This window comes from Camelus bactrianus, chromosome X (assembly GCF_048773025.1).
Source record: "Camelus bactrianus isolate YW-2024 breed Bactrian camel chromosome X, ASM4877302v1, whole genome shotgun sequence".
Lineage (NCBI taxonomy): Eukaryota > Metazoa > Chordata > Mammalia > Artiodactyla > Camelidae > Camelus > Camelus bactrianus.
Window position 1 is genome coordinate 44,944,285 of NC_133575.1, and position 22,313 is coordinate 44,966,597.

At 38.7% G+C, this 22,313-nt stretch overlaps 1 protein-coding gene across 1 annotated transcript in view; it reads right to left on the reverse strand.

Moving 5' to 3' along the window:
* AR (androgen receptor) overlaps positions 1–22,313 on the reverse strand; it is a 194,227-nt gene that overhangs the window by 21,546 nt on the left and 150,368 nt on the right. The window contains exon 3 of the mRNA XM_010973649.3: positions 15,255–15,371. Within this exon, the coding sequence (XP_010971951.2) occupies positions 15,255–15,371 (117 nt within the window). The remainder of the gene's footprint in view (positions 1–15,254; positions 15,372–22,313) is intronic.

Sequence of the window (22,313 nt, forward strand, 5' to 3'; positions counted from 1 at the left end):
CTGTTATGAATGTGCATATGCATGCACACACACACACATTCCTAGAAGGCATTCATATAATATTTTTAAATTTTCCTAAAATTCCTCTGTATTCCAAAGTTGAATTCAGGCCTTAGCCATCATTTTGGTACTTCTGATATTAATCCAACACTTCAAGTCAAAGATGGGGAGGCTGAGGCCAGAGTGAGCGAGGTCACCTAGTCACAGAGCTGAGACTAGAACCAGGCTTTCTATCCCTAATCTAGAGTTCCCTGTGCTGTATCAGCTCTTTTTGACTAACTCATTTCTATTCTATCACAGTATCTGTCTCTCTGAGCTCCTTTTGGATTTGCACTGTCCAACACAGAAGCCACTAGAGACATGTGGTTCCTTAAATTTTAAATTAATTAAATCAAATTACAAGTATAATCTCTTCAACTCACTAGCCACAGTTCAAGTGCTCAAAAGCCACATATGGTTTATGACTATGTCGGACAGCACAGATATAGAACATTTCTTCATCTCACAAAGATCTATGGAATAGTGCTGTGAATCTAGACTGTTCTCTGGAGCAGCTGTCCCATTTGTCATGCCTTACTCATGCTATTGATAAAGAAGGAACGAATCCAAATGAATTGTACATAAATGAATCTATGGGCATTTCTACAAGGTGGAAGGACACACAGAATAATTGGTGCTGGTGCAATCAATGAGGTACGCTCTGTCACCTCGACTCTCCCACCAATGACTCAGAGCTCAGTGGGGTGACGACTCGTGGACCTAAGCAAACACATTACAAGCAAGATCAATATGTGCAGAGACTGTGGGGAGAATCCACCAGCATAAAATAATTCCCCTTCTCTGCACAGTGCTAATGAAAACTTGGCTGGTATTTTCATATCCTCCTCCTCTAGACCTGTATGGCATCTGCTTGAGGAAGAGAAGCTGCATTCCCACTTGCCTCCAGGACCTGGGTAACGTGCTGTCCCCACAGCCACAGTGGCCCAAGCTGCACCAGGTGTTCTGGCCTCTCTGCTTGAAGAGGGTGACTGTACTGAACATAATTGAAATCAAATTCCATTCATTCTACCGGGGGATCCTCTGTTCTCTCTCTGCAGCAGAGGCCAGCATGTTGCTAGACGACTTGGAATGCTGGACAATGGGGCTTGCTAGTCTCAGCTGTTACTCAAAGCCCAAGGCCTTGTTTTCGTCCATGAAGGCCGCCCCCACACACCTCCTGTCTCCTGCACCTGAGCCCCAGAGTCAGATCTAACTCTTTCATGTGAGGAACAGGCTTTCCAGCCCCTTGTGTTATGGCAGAGACCCACCGGTTTGCTCAAATTGAGTGCTGAAGCCAGGAGAAAGGGGACAGTAAAGGTGAATTATTTTAATGGTATGTAAGTTGCTTTGCATCTCTTCTCTGTCTTTCAGGCTTAGGTCAAAGCAGTGACAAGAATAGAATACTTTATTGTCTGTACTTGATCTTTAGGGGATTGGAGTCCTTGACATAATGCCTGGATCCTGCTGCTTGGATCCTATGGGGAACTCAGTTTTAAGCCTGGTAGCTGACTCCTATGAGGGCTATCTCTGTAGCACCAGAGGAAGATTTGTCAAATCAAGTTCAACAGTTTATCACCAAGGAGAGGTAGATGTCATGAACCTGTAGCTTCTACAGCCACTGTGACCCTTAGGCACTGTTCCAGCCTCATTCCTTGCCACCTCAAGATAGAGGCTTTCTCATCCATGGGCAGGGGAGAGGGAAAGTGAAATGAAGTTTCCAAAGTCTTACAAAGTTCAAATTCCTCTCCCTAAGGTCAAGGATCTTTCTCTTTCCCACATCTCACCATGGAATTTGAAGCATAAAAAATCACTTCCTGTGGTAGGTAGACTTTTAAGATGGCCACTAAGATTCCCGACCCTTGGTGTACACACACCTTTTACCTGTTATTTGGTCAAAACTAATATAGATACTGTTGTGAGAGGATGGGGCAGATGTAATTAAGGTTACAAATCATTTGAATTTTAAGAGTGGTTATCCTTGATGGGCCTGCCTTAATCATATGAGCCTTTAAAATGGGTGGGGCTATTTCTGGAAAGACATTCATGGAATCAGGGGGATTCAACATAAGGAAGATTCCCTACTGTAGGCTTTGAAAGTGAAGGGGTCCACATGGCAAGGAATGAGGGCAGCCTCTGGAAGCTGAGAGCAGCCTCTGACTGACAAGCAGAAAGGAAACAGAAACCTTACTCCTACAACTGCAAGGAACTGAGTGCTGCCATAATTATATAAGCTTGGAAGAGGAGCTGTGAGCTCCAGATTAGAAGCAGACTGGCTGATACTTTTATTTCATCCTTGTGAGACACTGAGCTAATAATTTAGTCATGTTGTGTCAGACTTCTGGCTTACAGAACTGTGAGCTGATAAATGGGTACTAAATTTGAGGTAATTTGTTATGCAGCAGTGGAAAACGAATACACTTTCCTTACAAAAGTGTGGTGTAGGCAAGATAATAGGCTTTGGAATCAGATGATCTTGGGTTCAAATCCCAGCTTGGTCAATTACTAGCTTTACCTTGAGCCCATTGCTTAGCTTCTCTGAGATTCAGTTTCCTCCCTTGTAAAATGGGGTTGCCACTACCTACTTCTTCGGACACTTCTGAGAACTAAATGAGGGATAAATGAGAGAGACTGCCTGGCACCTAGCGAGCCCTCCAAAATTTTTTTTCACACTCCATCCATTCCTAAAGAGTAGGGGGTGAGTGACTTACAGGTGACCAAGCTCAGGCACAGGGAAGAAGGGACAGCACAATTAACAGAGTACCAGGTATGGCCGAGAAGGAACAGGAAGAGTGACACATTATCAAATGAAAAAGTAACTGAGTTTCTTCTGCATCTAACTGCCTATAAAACTGAATTCAGGTCTTAAGTGTAATTCTAAATGCTAACTAAACATAAAGGTACATTTGGTGCAGAGCTGCAAATTCTTTGTGAAGCCAGGCTAGGCTGTACTTATGTGAACGTTTGTAATTATATGTGTGTGCAGGTGCTTATATGTTATAATGCTTAAATCTATGGGTCATGAACTCAAATATCTTCCCTACTCAGGCAGATATGTAGATGAGTTAAAACAGTCTAGTGCCCATTAAAAGGGTGGGCTGAGGACAGTGAAAGTGATTGATGTCCTGCCTAGGGGCAGTCTAAGTCTTGTTTGTGTTGGACAAACAATTCTGCAAGTCAGTTTTGGCCTGCAGAAAGCCAGTTTGTGGCCTTTGGCTTAAATCATGCCAGCCATCTTTCTATCCAATAGAATTAGAGTCAGGAGATCTCACTGTACAAGTTTCAGCTTAAAAGTTCAGAGGAACACTTTATTAAGATCCAGGGGAGCTCACTATATGATCTCCAGAACACATATTTTTCCTTATTTTGTTATTAGTTTTTTGAAATATGTGTGTGTATATGTATATGTATATGTATATGTATATGTATATGTATATGTATATGTATATAACATAGATATATGTTAATAGTAAGGAATCTGGAGCCAGACTGTCTCAGTGTTAAGCCTGGCTCTATTGCTTACTAGCTGTGTGACTTTGGACAAGACTTAGCTTCTCTGTACCTCAATTTCCTCATCTGTAAAGTGGGGATAATATTAGTACCTAATTAATGAGGTTGTTAATGAAGAGTATATACACTGTGGTGGTATCTGAGAGTAGAGGGAAGATTCTACATCACCAAAGGAACCCTCCAAGACTGTGGCATGGCAAAAAAAATTCACTGAACTTAAGGAAGCAGAATGCAATGATGACATCAAAGTCCTAAAATGTTATTCACAAAAAAGGGTTTTTTATGCTTGGTGGCAGTATTCAGAGTTTTATGGGAGGTCTGACCTTGAACATATTCCTTAATTTCTCCTACACCTCAGTTTGCTCATCAGTATAATGGTGACAATACGATCTGACTACTGCATAGGACTATTATTAGGAGAAAATGAGATGATCTCAGTGGAAGTACTTTGAATTCTGTAAAAGTGTATGCCGATGGACAAGCTATGACATTTTCCAGAATGCATCTCTAGCTAGAAAGCATTCTGAAAAATTGCTTAGGTTGGCAACCTATAAGAAATATTGCCTTCCATCTTGGGCAACTGGCCTTGAGATAAAGGTTGGGGACCAAACTGACAAGTTTCAGAATCCTAAGATAATAATAGGATCTACCTCACAGAGCTGCTGTAACTTCCCCTAAGTGAATGCATGTAAGGTGTTTAGCACACAGTAAATTCTGTAGGTCAGTAAATGATGCCTCTGACTCTTTCTTGCTAGTTGCTAAGCACCACGTCACCCCATGTCATTCCCTTTATCTCAAGCAGATGAACTTCTCTCTGAAAAAGCTGAAAAAAATGAAACATATAATGTTTCCACAGGGATTGAAATCAATTAGGAGAGATAATCAAATTAGAAGGGTTCCTCAGACATCAATATAGTATAGTAGTGGAGCCTCACAGCTTTTACAAGTTTCTTTAAGGGTCCCTGAAATGAGGCAAAGTGGGCCTGAGCATGTGGTTCCAATAACCCCACCTCCTTTCAAACTAGAGCAGCAGTGCTTTATTCTATATCTACATTTGGGACTCTGCATCAGATTTTGCTTGAAGAAAAGGTTCCATTGCCAAGAAAATGTTTGAAGGCCCCAGATCTTGTCTATCTATTCCTTTCCCATTTGAAACTAATCCCTATTAAAAAAAAAAAAAGTAGACTGAAGGTCAAGGCTAAGTCCTGCCCAAGGTCACACAGCTCGATAGTAGCAGAGCAGGAACTAGAACCAGGTATCCTGGCTTCTAGGGTGGTACTCTTTCCATTTTACCAGGTAAAGTAGCATGTTAGTGAGGAGAAGGGTCAGCTGGTGATGAGTGGGGAAGAACTAGGACAGGGATAAGAGACAGGGAAAAGAGCCAGTTCTTGGCAGGCACGTAGTGAGAGATTAGTAGGGGGTGCATCCAAGTGTAAGCATACACAAATAAGCCTAGGCCAAATTCTCTCAGGCAAGAAGGCTCTTTGGTCCTTCTACCCATGCCCCCATTCTCCTCCCAGTCCCCATTCTGAGTCAGAGGAATAGCCAGGGAAAAGAATATCAAATTTTATCTTTCAAGGTTTATGTTGGACTATTTAGTCTAATGGTTTTTAGTTCATGGAGGAGTAAACGTAATTAATAATAGAATGATATGCTATGCTGCATATCCTTGCCAAAGCACAGGATCTGGCAGAAAGTGTTTCCAAGTCTCCTCTCTCTGACTACTGAGCCAGAAGAAAGAGGCTCACTGTCCAGATGCCATCCTGGGTGAGGGGCACAAGGTCATTACCAAAAACCCACTCATGTGAAATTGCAGAGCCTGGAAATGCTTTTGCATACCAGGCTTTTCCACTGGAAAAAGTAACTACATGAATTTAGAGCATACATGCTTTTACAATTACATTTAAACTGACATTAAAAACAAATGTGAAACAGTCCAAGCCGAACAGGTCAGCATGACCTGGAAAGCAAAAGAGAGAAAAAAAAAAAAAAAGAAAGAAAGAAAAAAGGAAAAGAAAAAAAGGCCCAACATTAACAGCACTAATTCTGTCAGTCTGTTGTAAATAAGAAAATACCATTGGTGTATTAATGGCTTTATTAAGGGAAAATTCACTAGCAGAAATATGCAACATTCAAACAAATAGAAAGCAGTTAAAAAAAAAAAAACACATTAGCCTTTCAGCCCACATTAGGGAAACTCTTGTTGTCCTGGGGATTAAAATTCTGCCCCGAGGAGGGGGAAACTTCCCTCCCTTCTTAATGTCCTCCCTTGGCTTTTCTCCAGAATGTTGCTGAGTCAGGCGAAGGAGAAAGAAATGTGAGTGAGTGTGAGTGTGAGTGTGTGTGTGTGTGTGTGTGTAGGTGGAAAGAGAAAGAAGAGGGTGGAAAATGCAGGCCCCAGGCAAGGCTGGAAGAGTGCTACTCACTTTCATATTTGTCTGCTCCTAGTCTCAATGACTCCACATCCACCAGAAGCAAACTGGTTTCAATATGGAGGCTCTGAGTAATAGATCGTGAATAGCAAGATATTACAAACTCTAAATGTCTCCCCTCATGCATCAATGCAAAGTTGTCTTGGGAGAAGAACAAGGCCTCAAACTTGAGCAAGTATATGATGTGAGTGAGCAGTGGGAGGCACTAAAGCTAGAAGAGGTAAAGTCTGATCTACTTTCCTCTATCATCTTAACTTCAATAGAAAATAAGAGAAGTAGGCACTGATTCTTAGAGTTTGCCTTCCTCTTGCTTTATGAAAAGTTCAAGCATATGTGCGCTCCTAAAAGCAGAGTCATCTTAACTTTGGGAATGGGGAAAAAATAAAAGTCTGACTCTAGTCTCCTGGTCTATTTGAAGAAAGGGGCTGGTTGGCTCCTTGGGGGTGTTCCTCCAGGAGAAACACAAGTCTGGTCTTTGCTTACTGGACTTCTGTGGATCAGCTGTTACCTTCATCTCAATGATGGAGCCTGAGGTTAAAATCTAGAGCCTTGACACTGTTCCAGAAAAATGCAGGTAAGGGGAAACTCATGAACTGCCTAATAACCAAGTGAAAATGGCCACAAGACCCTCAGATAGGCACAGTGGCTTCTTGTTCAAGGTAGTACCTTGAGTCCTGTTAGCAAAGCTTCTTTCCAGCAGCAGCACACTGTGGAAAGCAAGCAACTGAGCTAGAGATTCACTGCACTCACCTGAATGAATAGTCTGGTGCCATCATATACAATCAAGAATAATTAAAAAGCACTCTGCTAATGCCAAGTCATGTTACAGGAAACAACAATCATGATACTCATGACTACATGAATGGTAACTGCTATGACTTCTGGAGTTAATCCTCACAACATCCCTGTGAGTTAGGGAAACACCAGCAGTCCCACTGGGAAAAGTCATCAACTAAGAGAGTAGCCCAATAGCCCCAACATCAGAGTCTTTGTTGAGGAGCAAGGGTGTAAGCCCCTAAGTTTCAGATTCCACGTGTTTCCTGGCTATCCACTAGTGCCCTCTAGAATCCTCATTCTGAATGAGGCAGGTCAGCCTTTGTTCAGTGTCTAGTCATTTTGAGATGCTTGCAATTTCCAACCTGGAATTTTTCTAATATGAAAGAGAGACACTGTTGAATGCAGCAACTTAAAGATGGGCTAGCACCTAGCAGTCCTCATAATCGGATACTTGAGTCAGATCCTCTGACACAGGAGGGTAGCATGCAAAATTGGAAAAAGGGGTTGGCTGACATTTTGGACTGGGGTTTTCTGTCTCTCATTTCCTATCTACCTATAAGACAGAGGTGAGATAGGGAAATGGAAAATTCTTTCAATTTGGGGTTGTTTTCCCCATTATTTTCTGCTTTATTGACGAATACACTAAAGAGCTCAAATATATGTTTATATGTGCCTCTCAGTGCACAGTAGCAAAGAATTAGGTGGTGGTGGTGGTTGGGAGAAGAGGATGTGGAGGAAGAGAAGGGAGGTGGAATTTAACCGTCTCATTACAGCAACTCAGAGGCCAACAAAGACTCCCTATTCAGTCTTCTGAATTTCTTGCAGCAGCCAAACAATCCCATAATATTACAAGCATTATTACTCAGCCTGGAGATGGTAATGCTTTGAAATCAATGTCTGTGTGCCTAACAGCTCACTAATCAAAGCTTCCATGCCTCATTTTCCACCCTGGGGAGAGTCCTCAGTCTCTTTCATTTTCCTTGTGGCCAGCATGATACACCACACTGTGTAGGCCTGGGCTGGTGACCTTTTGTCTTGGTCAAGATCCAGATTTTCTTTTTAGTTCCAAACACCAGTCCAAGTTTTCTGCAGGTGATTTCTTCAGAATTGCTGCTTACATTTTTTTTTAATTGCTGACTGCTAGAAGTCTGAAATGTCCCTGAACAATCAATTTGCACTTCAGCCACAGAACCACTGGTCCAATGGGGTATTAAACAAGGAAAGAAGGACATTTCTAAGCTTGGATTAAGAAATCTTTTAAAAAGTGTAGCAAGGATTAAATGGACTGAGGAGAATGGAACCTGATTCGAAAAGAGGTAATCCAGGGTAGCAATGCCATTTGCAGTTTACTTCCTAGAAATCTGTTGTCATGGAAGTATTATCAATAATGGACAATTTGAGGGCTCTGTTTGTTTCTGGGTGGCTGTGTATTTTTCCCCCTTAGTTCTACTTCATACAAATGTGATCCCAAATTATGTGGAAAAGTCTCTTAAAACAGCACCTTGCTCAGGTAAATTGTCTATGTATCAGTTCAGGACAATAAGAAAGTATTTTAAACACTTTTGTGATCTTAAGGAATACGTTCCCTAATTTGGAACAACAGGTGGCACTCTTCTTAAATCAAAAGTAAAATGTTTTCATACAAATAGTTATGTTATCAGCTCAAATGAAACTTTTTTTCTGAATAGTTATATTTGGAAAATACTTGCCTTTGTATATATGATCTATTATGTGCTGTGTATTCTTGTCCTTACACATATTACCTTCGAAACTATTGTCTATGACATCATTTTACTCTCTCAAAAGCAACTAAGGGAATTTGGAGCACTCACAGGAAAAGTAAATAACAATAAAATCTTTCTGCTGCTATTACACTTTAAAAATTCAGGGATTTTAAGTGGAAATTTTACAAGTGAGATCCTCATTCACGTACCAGATATGGGGTATCAATTTTGATGATTAGAAAAAATTATTCACCTCTAACCACAGTTCTCTAAAAGCAAACATTTAGAGACAGACTACAACACATCTGTGTTGTCACAGATAATTTGGCTTAGAGGAATTAAGAGATAGTCTCTGTGAGCTACCACAAGATCTTGTATATATTTCCCTATGCTATACAGTATAATCTTGTTTATCTATTCTACATATGCCTGTCAGTTTCTTCAAATTTTGAATTCCCAGTCTGTCCCTTCCCACCGCCCTCCCCCTTGGCAACCACAAGTTTGTGTTCTATGTCTATGAGTCTGTGTATAACTGAAAAATTGTGCTCTACACTGGAATTTGATGCAACACTGTAAAATGACTATAACTCAATAAAAAATGTTAAAAAAAAAAGAGATAGTCTCTGGTGTCTCTATATACAAGTTCACTTGAGAACTACAATTAGAGAGAAGTCTATCTTTTTCCCTCCAATGAGTCACCTAATACGTATGTAACCAATTGGAAGATGGTGATACTGGCTTCGGAGGACAGATGACGAGGGTTGATTCAAGGGAAGTTCAGAGACCAGACAATCAAGGAACCAGTACCAGAAGCCATACTGTAATAGCAGAGAGAACAGGCTCCCAGACACCACATTAAAGTGATATTTATTGTGTGCCTATTATGTACCAGTTTCTTTATAAAAACTTACAGCGATTTTGTATGTAAGATTTTATTATTCTTATAGTGTAGCTGGGGAAACTGAGGCTCAGAGAGATCTAATGATTTACCCCAGGTCATCAAGATTTTAAGTGGCAGAGCCAGGACTAGAAACAAGGCCTGTCTGTATCCTAGTCCATCATGCTACTTCCACTATACACAGGGCCTCTTAAAATAAAAACAAAAACAAACAAAAAATCCCAGAAATTGTCATAGTGAACCACATGTTATCCATGTTGAGGTCAAAATTTATAGGGCATTTCTGTTCTTCTGTGCATGCTTCACTAATGCAGGTCTGTAGGAGCACTCAGGTATTTGAGAAATTTGTGTGGGGAGCAGCACTTCTCAGAACTGAGATTTACTGCTTGCACCTCCAACCTGGAGACTTTTAGGGCTCTAATTTATAGAGTCAAAGTAGAAGAGAGTAAAGCCCATTAACTGAGTTCTACGTTGTTGATTCTGTATGATACTCTGCTGTCTGTTGAACAGGGTTTAGAGGGTTTCAATCGTTACATGGGCAATGGGATACTTACTTGGGCAATGAAAGTATGTGGTAGGACCATAATGAGGTTCTGGGTGGATGTGGGAATCCTGGTCACAGAGTGCACAGAAGGACTGTTAAACTTTTGAGCACAATGTCTACATATCCAAAATATTTAGTGATCACCCTGCATGATGCTAGAATTCATAGTATTTCTTAGAAATAATATATTTAGTATGCTCCTTGGGTCAGGAATATATACCTATGGCCATTAGATAACTTAGGTAATAACCCTGCTTTGGCTTGGATTATGTCCTATCCTGTGTGTATGACAATAATACTATAGACGCAACATAGTTTACTTTAGTGGTTTTAGTAGCCTCTGGGGCATACTCTTGAGATGTGGTGAGGATGGTCTGCTCTTGGTCATGAAGTCATTCCTGACTGATTCTCCTGGTAAGCAATACACATGTAGATAGACACATCTATAAAATGGATGACCTGGGCTAGGGGTACTGTCTGCCTGTTAGACTGAGTATTTATTTATAACGAAGTTTTCCAAAGCATATTCCAGAAAACAGTGGTTTTGTAGGATATGAACAGATACTATATGAAAAAAGGTTTGTTTGTTTGAATTAAATTTGGGAATCCTGAGTTACCAAGCTCCTCAGGTTACTTCACTGCAATACTTGCCAAGGTCTGTGATATGCTAACATGCACTGTAAATCTTCCTGAGCAAGTCCATAATTTGCAGGTCTGCCTAACTTATTTGACCATAAAAATCATTTTTTCATGGACCCATGTCACAAAACTATTTTTCTCAGAACCCACACTAAGAAACACTGGCCTAGATCAAGGCAACAGACTTGTATAAAGGAAAGACCATGCACATGGTCAGTATTTGCAGGTATCAACCCAAACAGAGGCAACTAACTCCAGGAACCAAGGTTGTAATCCGAGATGCTTAACAAAATTTGATGTTAGAAATTTCTCTCTCTTTCTACCTGGTCTACTATCTCTTTTATAAAATTCAAGCCACCAACTATACAACATTCATGCTGCCACTAATTCTATTAAAAAAAACAAACATGTGAAAAAAATCTCAAATGATATGTGAACATGTTTATATTGTGCCATAGCTCTTCAAATGGCTTTTAGCATAATAACCAAGTACATTTTCAATGTGGTTTCTTTTCAGCTTGCCTTCTCCATTTCCCCAGATATGGCCATATTAAACTACTTGCTATTCCTCAAAACCTCAATGCTTTTTTTTTTTGAAGTCTCTGTGCCTTTATTCAAAATGTGCCCTTCACCTTGAATGTCCTTTCAACTCAACTTCTTCCCAGTCATTCCCTATTTATCCTTTAAGGTTAAGGTGTATTAATTATCACTGTATTTCTCCCCCTGTTTAACTTTTTGAGGAAAAAGATTATATTTTACCCATATATGTTCTCCCTAAATGCCTACCACGGTGTCTGGCACATAGTTGGCACTCAATGAATATTTGCTAAATGGATAAATAGATGAGCGAATGGGTGGAAAGATGAAAGGGTTAGCTAATTGGCTTGCTGGAAGGACGAATGGATAGATAGATGCATGAATAAATGTTGTGAAACTTGTATCCTGAAGAACCATGCCATGAATGATGTGTCAGCATTGGAATCACTCTTTCGCATCCAGGGCATGTGATGCAGAAGTAGCAATGCTGGGCTGCTCTTGAGCATGGAGAATGATGAAAGAGATGGCATCAAGGCTGCCTTCAACACTGGAAACAACAAAGATGTTCATAGTGTCCATGGCAATATCAGCTCATGGCCAGGGCTCCCTGAGCCATCCTCTAAACTAGAGAATCATGGAGGTAGTTAAAACCTGTATCTCTTTAAAAAAAAATTAAAACCTGCATCTCTGTTAATAGTTTTGAGCCTCAGATGTGGAGTTCAGTCTCCTAGTAGGAAAGAGACTCCTCAACTATGCTAGAGTAACCCCTGAAAAAATGCTGCAAACTTCAGGTTCTCATATGCTCTGGGGCTCCATGTTTCTTCTCCTCTTCTGGGGTTTGGCTGCTACCTGAAATTCCTGAAAGGCCTACCATCTTCCATGGTTCAGGAAAGGAGGGTGTAAGCCAAGACAAATGCCATTTATTAAAAGCTGAGAACACAAAGAGTTACATAACACAAAAAGAAATAATGATCAGGCAGGAATAGGAGAGAAAATGAGAAGGAAGGAAGGGTCAGGGAAGAAGATAATAAGGTAAGGTAATTCTTTCTTTCTCATTCCATATTGGAAACTAGGAGTATATCCTTCGGAGGTGCAGAGCAAAGTGAGACTGGTTGTATATTAATTCTAATTATGGGCTGTGAAAAAGTAGCAGTTAATTCACCCGAGAGAAGGTGCTTCTCTGGACAGTTATATTTATAACTTTAATGAAAAGTAGGCAAAGAAGTTAGATGATTGAAGCAATTAGCAATACGTGGTTTTGCAAAAGCAGCCAGAAATGAACCATGCTCAAAGAAAGGCTTATCCTTGTTGTAGAATGGCAGTTGAGAGCCTGGAAGTAGTCTTTCAGGGAAGCACTCTGAGAATACAACCACCTCCAGAATCCTTTCAGAAGCACCAAGAGCTGCTAAGAAAAGAGGAATCAACAGGAAGATAGGCCTAGAAGCAGAAAGGAAAAGGGTATGTGTTTTAAGTATCTTTGAGTTGAGGAGATTCCATCACCAAACAGTAGATGGAACACTGGAGAGAAAGCCAGATTAGAGATCTTGAGGCATCAAGACCAAGCAATCATCAGCTGCAGAGTGCCAGCTTCTCTAAGATACAAAGACAGCCCTCCACTCTGTCAATAATCTATCCATACAGTCTGCTTTTAGACACATGATATATCTTATTTAGGTGTGACCTGAGGTAGCAAAAACTACTCTGCAAGTCAAAGCACTCAAGTTTAGACTATCTATGCTTCTAGAACAGTGGATAGACAATCCAAAAAAGGACTGATACATCTACAATCCTTTCTCTGTGACCTTAGATATAGAATCACAAAATCGTAGTGCCAAAAAAGTCTTTGGTGAAGCCTACTACCACATTTTTGTCATGGTAAAACTGCCTCAGAGGGGAGAAAGGACTTGCCCAAGGCCAGATTTCTAGTTGCCATTTTGGAATATATTATACAAGCTTGAACTGAGTGATAGGAGAAATAAAACAAAATTATATTACTTCTCTTTCACAGTGATCAGAATGTTTATACTAAACTCAGATCTTATGAAAAAGGAATTCTATTACTAATGTATTCAGAAGCACATCAATAATATATTCACTCTATCAATGCTTGTTTTCTTTTTTGCATTGTTTGTTTGAGTAAAGGAATAGTTAGTGGACACTGAATATGTAAGTTAACAGTAAACTTGGGAAGGGTTTGCAGCAGGTAAGCAGGGAATGTGGAGATGCATTTAACAAAATGGAAAGGTTTATTTTTCAAGTAATGATGTCTAAGAGAGTAAACACTTGGGTTTCTACCAACATGTTACTTGAACATATGATTCCTTTTAATTGCCTTCCAGACAGGATCTTGATGGTACTTTTGGTTTGAGATGATAAAGAGTGATTTCTGGTGATGTTCTGCCTGTTGGAGCTATTACATATTACAAGGTATGCCAAGTAAAGCCAGATACATGAAACTAACTTTAGGATTTGGACCCAAATATTACAAGGACTTTTGTTACCATTAAAATTTATCTGTGTCAAAGTGTGCTTGCAGTTCATTATCAGCAGATGGAAAGCCAAGAGGTTCTCTACTTGGGAGCCCCCATCTCTTATACACAATTCACAGAGGGCTAAATAATTGAGAGTTGAGTGTATCAGAACCCTCACCATGGGATGATCCCTCCCCACCCCCATGAATGTTGTGACAACATTCATATGGAGAAAACTTCATCTTGTCAATGACTTTGCCACCTTTCCTGGCTTTCCTTCTGCACTCCCACTTCACTCCTAGTCCTGTTTCTTCCTCAGCACTGTAGACCATAATTGTAGAATTCCTCTGGAGTAAGCCAAGCAAATAACAAAGTTGTTTTTTCTGAGACATTTGAATTTAATTTGAAGTGGCTGCCTGGAAAACCACTCACAGTGCCTATGATATCTAGTAGTACTGGATACTACTTGAGATACTTCTTTTAAAACTGTCTCAAATTAAGCCTAGGTCAATTCACTTGTACTTTGGTCTGTTTAAAGACTATCACTGGCCTGTGAGGAGGGGAGGATACAGTTATTCACATGGAGACCCAAACGTGGTTAGAAAACAAACTGATTTCTGTAAATATGCATATAGGCAGACAAGGTATTGAGTACCTTGCAGAAAGACAAAGATAACAAGTGTTCTAAATTAGCCTTGAGAGGGGGATGGGAGAGGGCAGGATTCTAGGCACTTGGGTTTTCCAGGATGATAATAAGTAATCAGGTACGAGGCTACAGTTTCAGGCATTCAGAAACAGCTTGCCTTTCTTCAAGTTCCATTTCCAAATCAAAGTAGATTAATGAGCTTGCTTTTCTCATGAAAAGTGAATCTTTTTGGAAGCATCAGGCAGTAGGGAGGACTCTGGCACTGAGTAGATGTAAACATGAAGAAATGAGGAATTTGAAGGGGGAAAATGTAAGTGTCAGCCAAACCTTTTCTGTAATGGTGACAACACTCATGGTAGACCCAGACTAGAGGACAGAGAGCATTATGATGGGAGATCGCCCATAAAAGAGCTGTATTTTCATTTTGTCAATCTACTCTGTTACTGAACTAAATGCTTTTGGAAATGGTCAATAGATTTAAAAAGAAAAGGACATGATTAAAAGGCCTGCTCATCCCTGGAGATATGGGATAGGAAATTGGCTCTGCTTGGCAGCCTAGTCATAGGCTCCAAAGAAAATCAGCTTTTCATTCCAGGTGGCCAGCCCTACAGTATAGCAGATAGCTAACTGAGGGATATTCCTGGGTGTTCAGGGCCAGCCTGTGCCTGGGTCATCCTGCACCTGTGACTGTTCTGGATTCCTTAGTTCCCTCATTCTAGACATCATTTAACAATATAAGGTGAATACTATTATGTCCCCTGGGGAACTCTTCATAGCCAAGTCCACACTCACTCACTCTCTGATGGGTCCTGATCCCTGTTTCACACCTCCTTCTCCTATTTTGAGCCCCACAATGCAGTGTGGAATGGTTAAGGACAAAGAAATCACCAGCTGGCTGATGGCCACATTGGATATGAAGGGGTCATCCTGTATCTAGAGCATAGCAGGCCTCCTTAGAAGCATCAAAGAGGAAAATTTGGTTTAAAGAAAGAATGAGAGAGGGAAAGGGAGAAGAAGAAAGAAGGAGAAAAGTATCATACCTCCCAGAGTCATCCCTGCTTCATAGCATTTCCGGAGGCGACAAGATGGACAATTTTTCCTTCGGAATTTATCGATGGTGCAATCATTTCTGCTGGCACACAGGTACTTCTGTTTTCCTGGGAGAACAAATATAAGAGTAGACAGCCTTGTTAATGTGTTTCCAGAGTCTCACTGGAAAGTATTTCTAGGCAGAAAAGGCATTAAGATATATCCTACCAGATGAGAGAAGTGGACAAATAATGGCTTAAACAATTTGATCACAAGGAATCTATTAAACAAAGGTGGTTTAATTCAATGCTATATTGTTTGTTTTTCATAGGTGTTTTTCATAGGGATGAACAATTCATATCATGCTGAGACCTCCTTTAATATGATTATTCACTGTTTTTTTAAATAAGATGCTCTACCTTTACTAAAAGCCAAGAATGGCCATTAGAAAATGATCATTGGCAAAAATTGTCACTTCTTTAGTATGGCATAACAGACACTTGAGCTCAGGCAATGTTTCCCCTCTTGACCTTTGTAATCATGCATAAGATCATACTCAAGCTAATAAGATGCTTACTTTTCATAATATGAGTACAGGTAAACCTTCTATAAGGGAGAACTCCACACAATTTTTAATTGTTTTTTAAAATTTTAGCAATCATACCCCCAATCCTGCAGGTTATAAAAATCAGAGATAAAGCCCACTCATTGTGAAGTGAGTCACAGCAAATGAAAATAAGTCCTTTGAAGCTCACAGAAGAAAAACAATCACTGTCATGCACACCTTAAGTTGAGACAGATACACAGAAACATACACATGCAAACACACCACACTCAGACTCAGAGGTCCTCATGATTGTGGAGGAAGTCTACTCAAAAACGCATGTATTAGTCAATACTTTGCCCCCTTGCTCCTAGCACAGCCCAGCACACAGTAGGCCTTCAGTAAACATTTACTGAATGAATACACAAATGGAACAGACAGATTCAGAGGCATGTAGAGTCACCAGCAGAAAGAGACAGTGATATATACCCTGCTGCTCTGAAAAGTACATAACTTATGCTAATGGCCCTGCCCTGAGCCTGAGCCCCTGCATCCTCTCATTCTACCCCTTTCTTTCTCCAAGTCCTGGGTATTTTTTCTCTCATTTATTGCTATGCTTTATGGGACAGACCAGGATTTTAGGGAGGATTCTTTTGGCAGAGGAAGAAAGTTTGTGGTAGGGAAAAGGAATAAAAATTGAAGAACAATTGTTATTTGATATCAGGGGAAAAACCCCATAAATTTAGCTACAGCTCAGTTTACTTCCTTTAGTCAGCAGAAGATGTACATATCAGTCACAGAAAACACATATAGTAGGTTATTTATGTAGGAGATTCCGTGTAACCAGGTTAGCAAAATTTTCCTTTTCCTTCCCTCCTTCTTCACTCCCTCTCTCTATCCCTCCCTTTTTCCCTTCCTCCCTTCTATCCTGCCTCCTTTCCTCCTCTTCCCTTTGTCAAAGGACTTCTGAATTCTGGGCTTGAAGAAACTGTTAAAAATAGCCCCAGTATAACACTTTCATTCCAAGGATGAGTTCTGGGGAGATGACTTGCATGAAGAACAATGAATTGGAGGCCACTAAAGGACAAAATCTGCCATTTAATAGGCACTTATTATGAACAAGGCCTGTGTTAGGGGATTTATATACACTATTTAAATGAATCACTTCAGCAGCACTTTGAGGTACATACTATCATCATTTTCACTCAACAGATAAAAAACTAAGGCCTCTAGGCCTATATTCATTCTAGCATACCACAGGATTTTATTTGTATAAATAGAACACACAATTTGTTTACAGCTTGTTTGTGCTGCAAACTGAGGACTGTAATATGTACACAGAAAGGATGGTACTATGATTGCCATACAGCCTTTAGGTGTCAACTCCTATAAGGCAGGACTTATATCCAATTCCAGTGGATTTATTTCCACTGCTGTGAGTATTCCAGAAGTGGGACACCCCTACAGTATCAGTGCTGCTGCAATCCTAAGGACTACAGGCATATCTCAGAGATAGTGTGACTTTAGTTCCAGACCACCACAATAAAGTGAGTATTTCAGTAAAAGGAGTCACATGAATTTTTTGTTTCCCAGTGCATATAAAGGTTATGCTTACACTATACTGAGGTCTCTTAAGTGGCCAATAATATTATGTCTAAGGAAACAATGTATATAACTTCATTTAAAAATAAAAATACTTAATGTCTATCCTTCTCAAACTATTTGAAAAAGTTGCAGAGAAGGAATGGATCTGAACTCTTTCTACAAGGCCAGCATCACCCTGATACCAAAATCAGACAAAGATGTCACAAAAAAGATAAAGTTACAGGCCAATATCACTGATGAACATAGATGCAGAAATACTCAACAAAACATTATCAAACTGAATTCAAAAATACATTAAAAAGGTCATACACTGAAGTGGGATTTATTCCAGGGATACAAAGATGGTTCAACATCTGCAAATCAATGAATGTGACACCACAGTGAAAGATGGAACAATAAAAATCACATTTCATCTCAAAAAATTCAGGAAAAAAAAAACTTCTGACAAAATTAAACACTAATTTAAGATTAAAAACTCTTAAAAAGTGGGTTTCAACGGAAAATACCAAAACATAATTAAGGTGATATATGATAAATTTGCAGCTAACAACATACTCAAAGGTGAGAACCTTCAGCTTTTTTTTTTTTTAATGCTTTCAAGCATTCCCTCTAAGATCAGGAACAAGACAAGGATGCCCACTCAAACTACATTTATTTAGCATAGTGTTGGAAGTCCTAGCCACAACAATCAGACAAGAAAAAGAAATAAAAGGAATCTAAACTGCAAAGGAAAAAGTGAAACTGTCACTGTTTGCAGATGACATGATATTATACACAGAAAAACCTAAAGATGCAAACAAAATACTACTAGTGCTCATCAATGAATTCTGTAAAGTTATAGGATACAAAATTAACATATATAGAAGTCTGTTGCATTTCTATACAGTTAAAAATGAACTATTAGAAAAAGAATTTAATAAAACAATCTCGTTTACCATCACATCAAAAAGAATAAAATACCTAAGAATAAACCTACCTAACGAGGTAAAAGACTGTATTCAGAAAACTGTAAGAAAATGATGAAGGAACTGAAGATGACACACACACATGGAAAGATATACCACATTCATGAACTGGAAGAGTTAATATTGTTAAAATACCATATTACCCCAAACAATACATATTCAATGCAATCCCTATCAAAATACCAATGGTATTTTTCACATAACAAGAACAAGTAATTCTAAAATTCATATGAAAACAAAAAAGACCCCAGACAGCCAAAGCAAAATTGAGAAAGAAGAATAGAACTGGATGTATCATGCTCCTTGACTCTAGACTATACTACAAAGTTACAGTAATCAAAACAGTCTGCTACTGGCACAAAATAGACACATTGATCACTGGAACAAAATAGGGAATCTAGTAATAAACCCATTTACTTATAATCAATTAATCTTCAACAAAGGAGGCAAGAATATACAATGGAGAAAAGACAGTCTCTTCAATAAGTGGTGCTAACAAAACTGGAGAGTTACATGTAAAAAATGAAATTAGAAAATTTTCTCATACTATATAGAAAAATAAACCAAAAATCGATTAAAGACCTAAATGTAAAACCAGAAACCATAAAACTCCTAGAAGAAAACACAAGCATAACATTCTTTGATGTAAATTTTACCAATATATTTTTTGGATCTGTCTCCTAGGACAAAAGAAACAAAAGCAAAAATAAACACATGGAACCTATTAAACTTAAAATCTTTTGTACAACAAAGGAAACCATTGACAAAATGGAAATGTGACCTACTGAATGAGAGAAAATATTTACAAATCATATGACTGATAAGGGGATGATATCCAAAATATATAAACAGTTCATAGACACACAATGGAATACTACTCAGCCACAAAAATAAATGAAATATTGCTATTTGCAACAACATGGATGAACCCGGAGGATATTATGCTTATTGAAATAAGTCAGACAGAGAAAGACAAATACTGTATGATATCACTTATATGTGGAATCTAAAAAAAATAAAACGAATGAATATAACAAAACAGAAACAGACTCACAGATATAGTGAACAAACTAGTATTTACTAGTGGGGAAGAGAAAGGGGGAAGGACAAGATATGGGTAGGTGGAGTAAGAGGTACAAACTACTACATATGAAAGAAATAAGCTACAAGGATAAACTGTACAGCACAGGGAATATAGCCAATATTTTATAATAACTTGGAGTATAAGCTATAAAAATTTTGAATCACTATATTTTACACCTGAAACTTATATAACACTGTAAATTGACTATACCTCAATAAATAAACAGATAAATACTTTATTGCTAGAAATTGCTAAACATCACCTGACAGCACAGGGTTGCCACAAACTTTCACTTCATAAAAAATGCAGTATCTGTGAAGTGCAATGAAGCAATGTACAATAAAACAAGGTATGCTTGTAGTTTGTCATATAGATTACTGAAATAAAGTCAAGTTAGGAGCAATATTTGACTTCTTTGAGGAATCTGTCCTTGCACAGGAAAGTAATAGCTCCTGGACTCGTTTGCCAGGGAAATGTTGCATGGTCAATGGAACAGGGTTCCCAGGGGGGTTCTAGATTCTACTTCTGAAAGTAGATTACCCTGTGAATGAGGGAGGAAAGTCCAGTACAATCAATTACACTGCATATTAATGTAACATTTACTGAGCATCTATTATGGGTCAGGCACTGTACTAGGTGTTGAGGGTATAGATGAAAGTTTGCTGATCAAAAATGTTCAAGTCCCAGATAACAGAGAGAGCACGGGCCTGAAACAAGAATTGAATCTCTGTTCAATCTTATCACTAACTTATTGTATGACCTTGGACAAGTACTTTTTCTTCTTTGGGCCCCATTGATAACATGAAAGGTGTTGAAATGGGAAATCATTACAAATTTTTCCAGCTCTAGAGTCTTTCATATAAAGGGCAAAACTATTACCAGTAACCAAGAAATTAACCAAAATAATGGTCTTTTGTCCCTCTTCTCTCTCCTTTTAGGGCAGTTACTTACTGTAACATTGTCTCTTACATCTGGAATTATTTGGTCTCTGTTTTCTAAAGCCCTTCAAAAAATTAAAACACTTAATATAGTGTTAGAAAAACACTGTTATTGCAAGCCACATGCAACATATGCATAAACAATATGCTTATATGCAACCATGTATTCATATATGTGTGAAGCCACAGGTGTGTGAGCGTGTACACACAGGGTTTCTGAATTATCTTTGTATACATATGTATATATGAGTGGCTGTGTTTGTGTGAGCACATAAAGCAGATAATTGACTAAAATATACAAATAAATATATATGATATATGTGTTTCTTTAAAGCAGAATAATGTTTTTAAAGTTTTCAATGACACTTAATAGTGACAGAAGTGGCTGAGGTTTCCAAAGATGGATATGAAAGGAATCTCCTAAAAATAGGACTGTGATTCATGTGTACAGTTTGGATTAGGAACAGAGATGAGAGATTGAACAAACAACCTCTCAAGGATGCTTCCAAACCACTTCTCCCACCTGAATTATCAACTTCCTCAAATGATGGCAGAGTTGATGTATAATCACTAGGTTGTTATTACTTCTTTCCTATTTATTCTACTTCTGCAATATGACTGAGGTTATCAGGGTTCTTTATAATAACAATGAATTAAAACAAAACACAATATATAATAACATATATAATATATATTTATAACATATATATATAATACATAGCATATTATATAATATAAAATAATGATAAATTAAAACATAAAATAAAATAAAAATCCCTCCCATTTGATTAGCTTACAAAAGTTAATAAACAATCTAAAGTAACTATAACATGGATTATTATATACCCCATTATATAGCTAAAGAAAATGACGCTCATTAAGATGAAATTGATCTCCCTGATACCACACTGTTTATTTGTTCCATATCACAGTCCATAAGGCTATGAATCTCACATACTGGAAATAATTTTAAACACTATTTGCTCACACCACATCCATGCCTCCATAAAAAGCTTGAATCACCTCTGCAGCATCCCTTCCCCACCTTTTCTTGAATTGCAGCCCATTTCTTTTATGGATTCTGTTATAAGGCTCTTCCTTCCAGGAAACTCAACGTCTGTCTCCCTGTAGCTCTGACCCACTGAGGCTAATTAGAAACACATAATCTTTGGTCTGTAAAAGATTTTAAAATCTTTCTAGTAAAATGTCCCAATGTGGTACTTGACTCCTCAGTTATGATAATGGGCAAAAACTGTTGAAATGACATGCCTCAAGTCACAGGAAGTTGGTGGTAGAGCCAACACAAAATCTGGCAACTGCATCCATCTAATGGAGACATGATGTGGGTGAGTGTAGTCTCATGACAGAGTAATCTGAGGATGTTAACTGTCTTTGTCCATTATCTAGTAAGTGTATGATCTTGTGGTTACTTTCTCAGTTGACAAAAGAAGTATGTAAGTGAGATCTGGGCCTGCTCCAGGATGGTCCTAGAAGGTCTTCTGTTCCCATGCTGTAGCCAAAGTAAATAATCAACACAGAGCACACAACCTCCTATCCATTTACTACTCCTATTCAGATTCTATGAACATTGCACCTAGCTCTTTGACACTGTTGACCTTCAACAGCAAAATTATATCAACAATCTATAATCAGTCTCACAAAAAGTGTCATTGTGATATCTCTGGCAAACTACAAAAACACTTTCACACACTGAAGGAGGTAAGTCTACACTCTAGAACTTCAAACATATCACACATTTAAATGCTTGATAACTCTCTTATTAGAACAGCCCAACCATTTACTCCTGTGAATGGTCACACAATGAGCTGACATGAGGTCCTCTGCATGCCAGCCAGCTCAGAAATTCTTGACTGCCTGATAGTGTTCTTCATCTTTCTTCATGGTCCTATTCTTCCATTGTAAACCATAAGTAT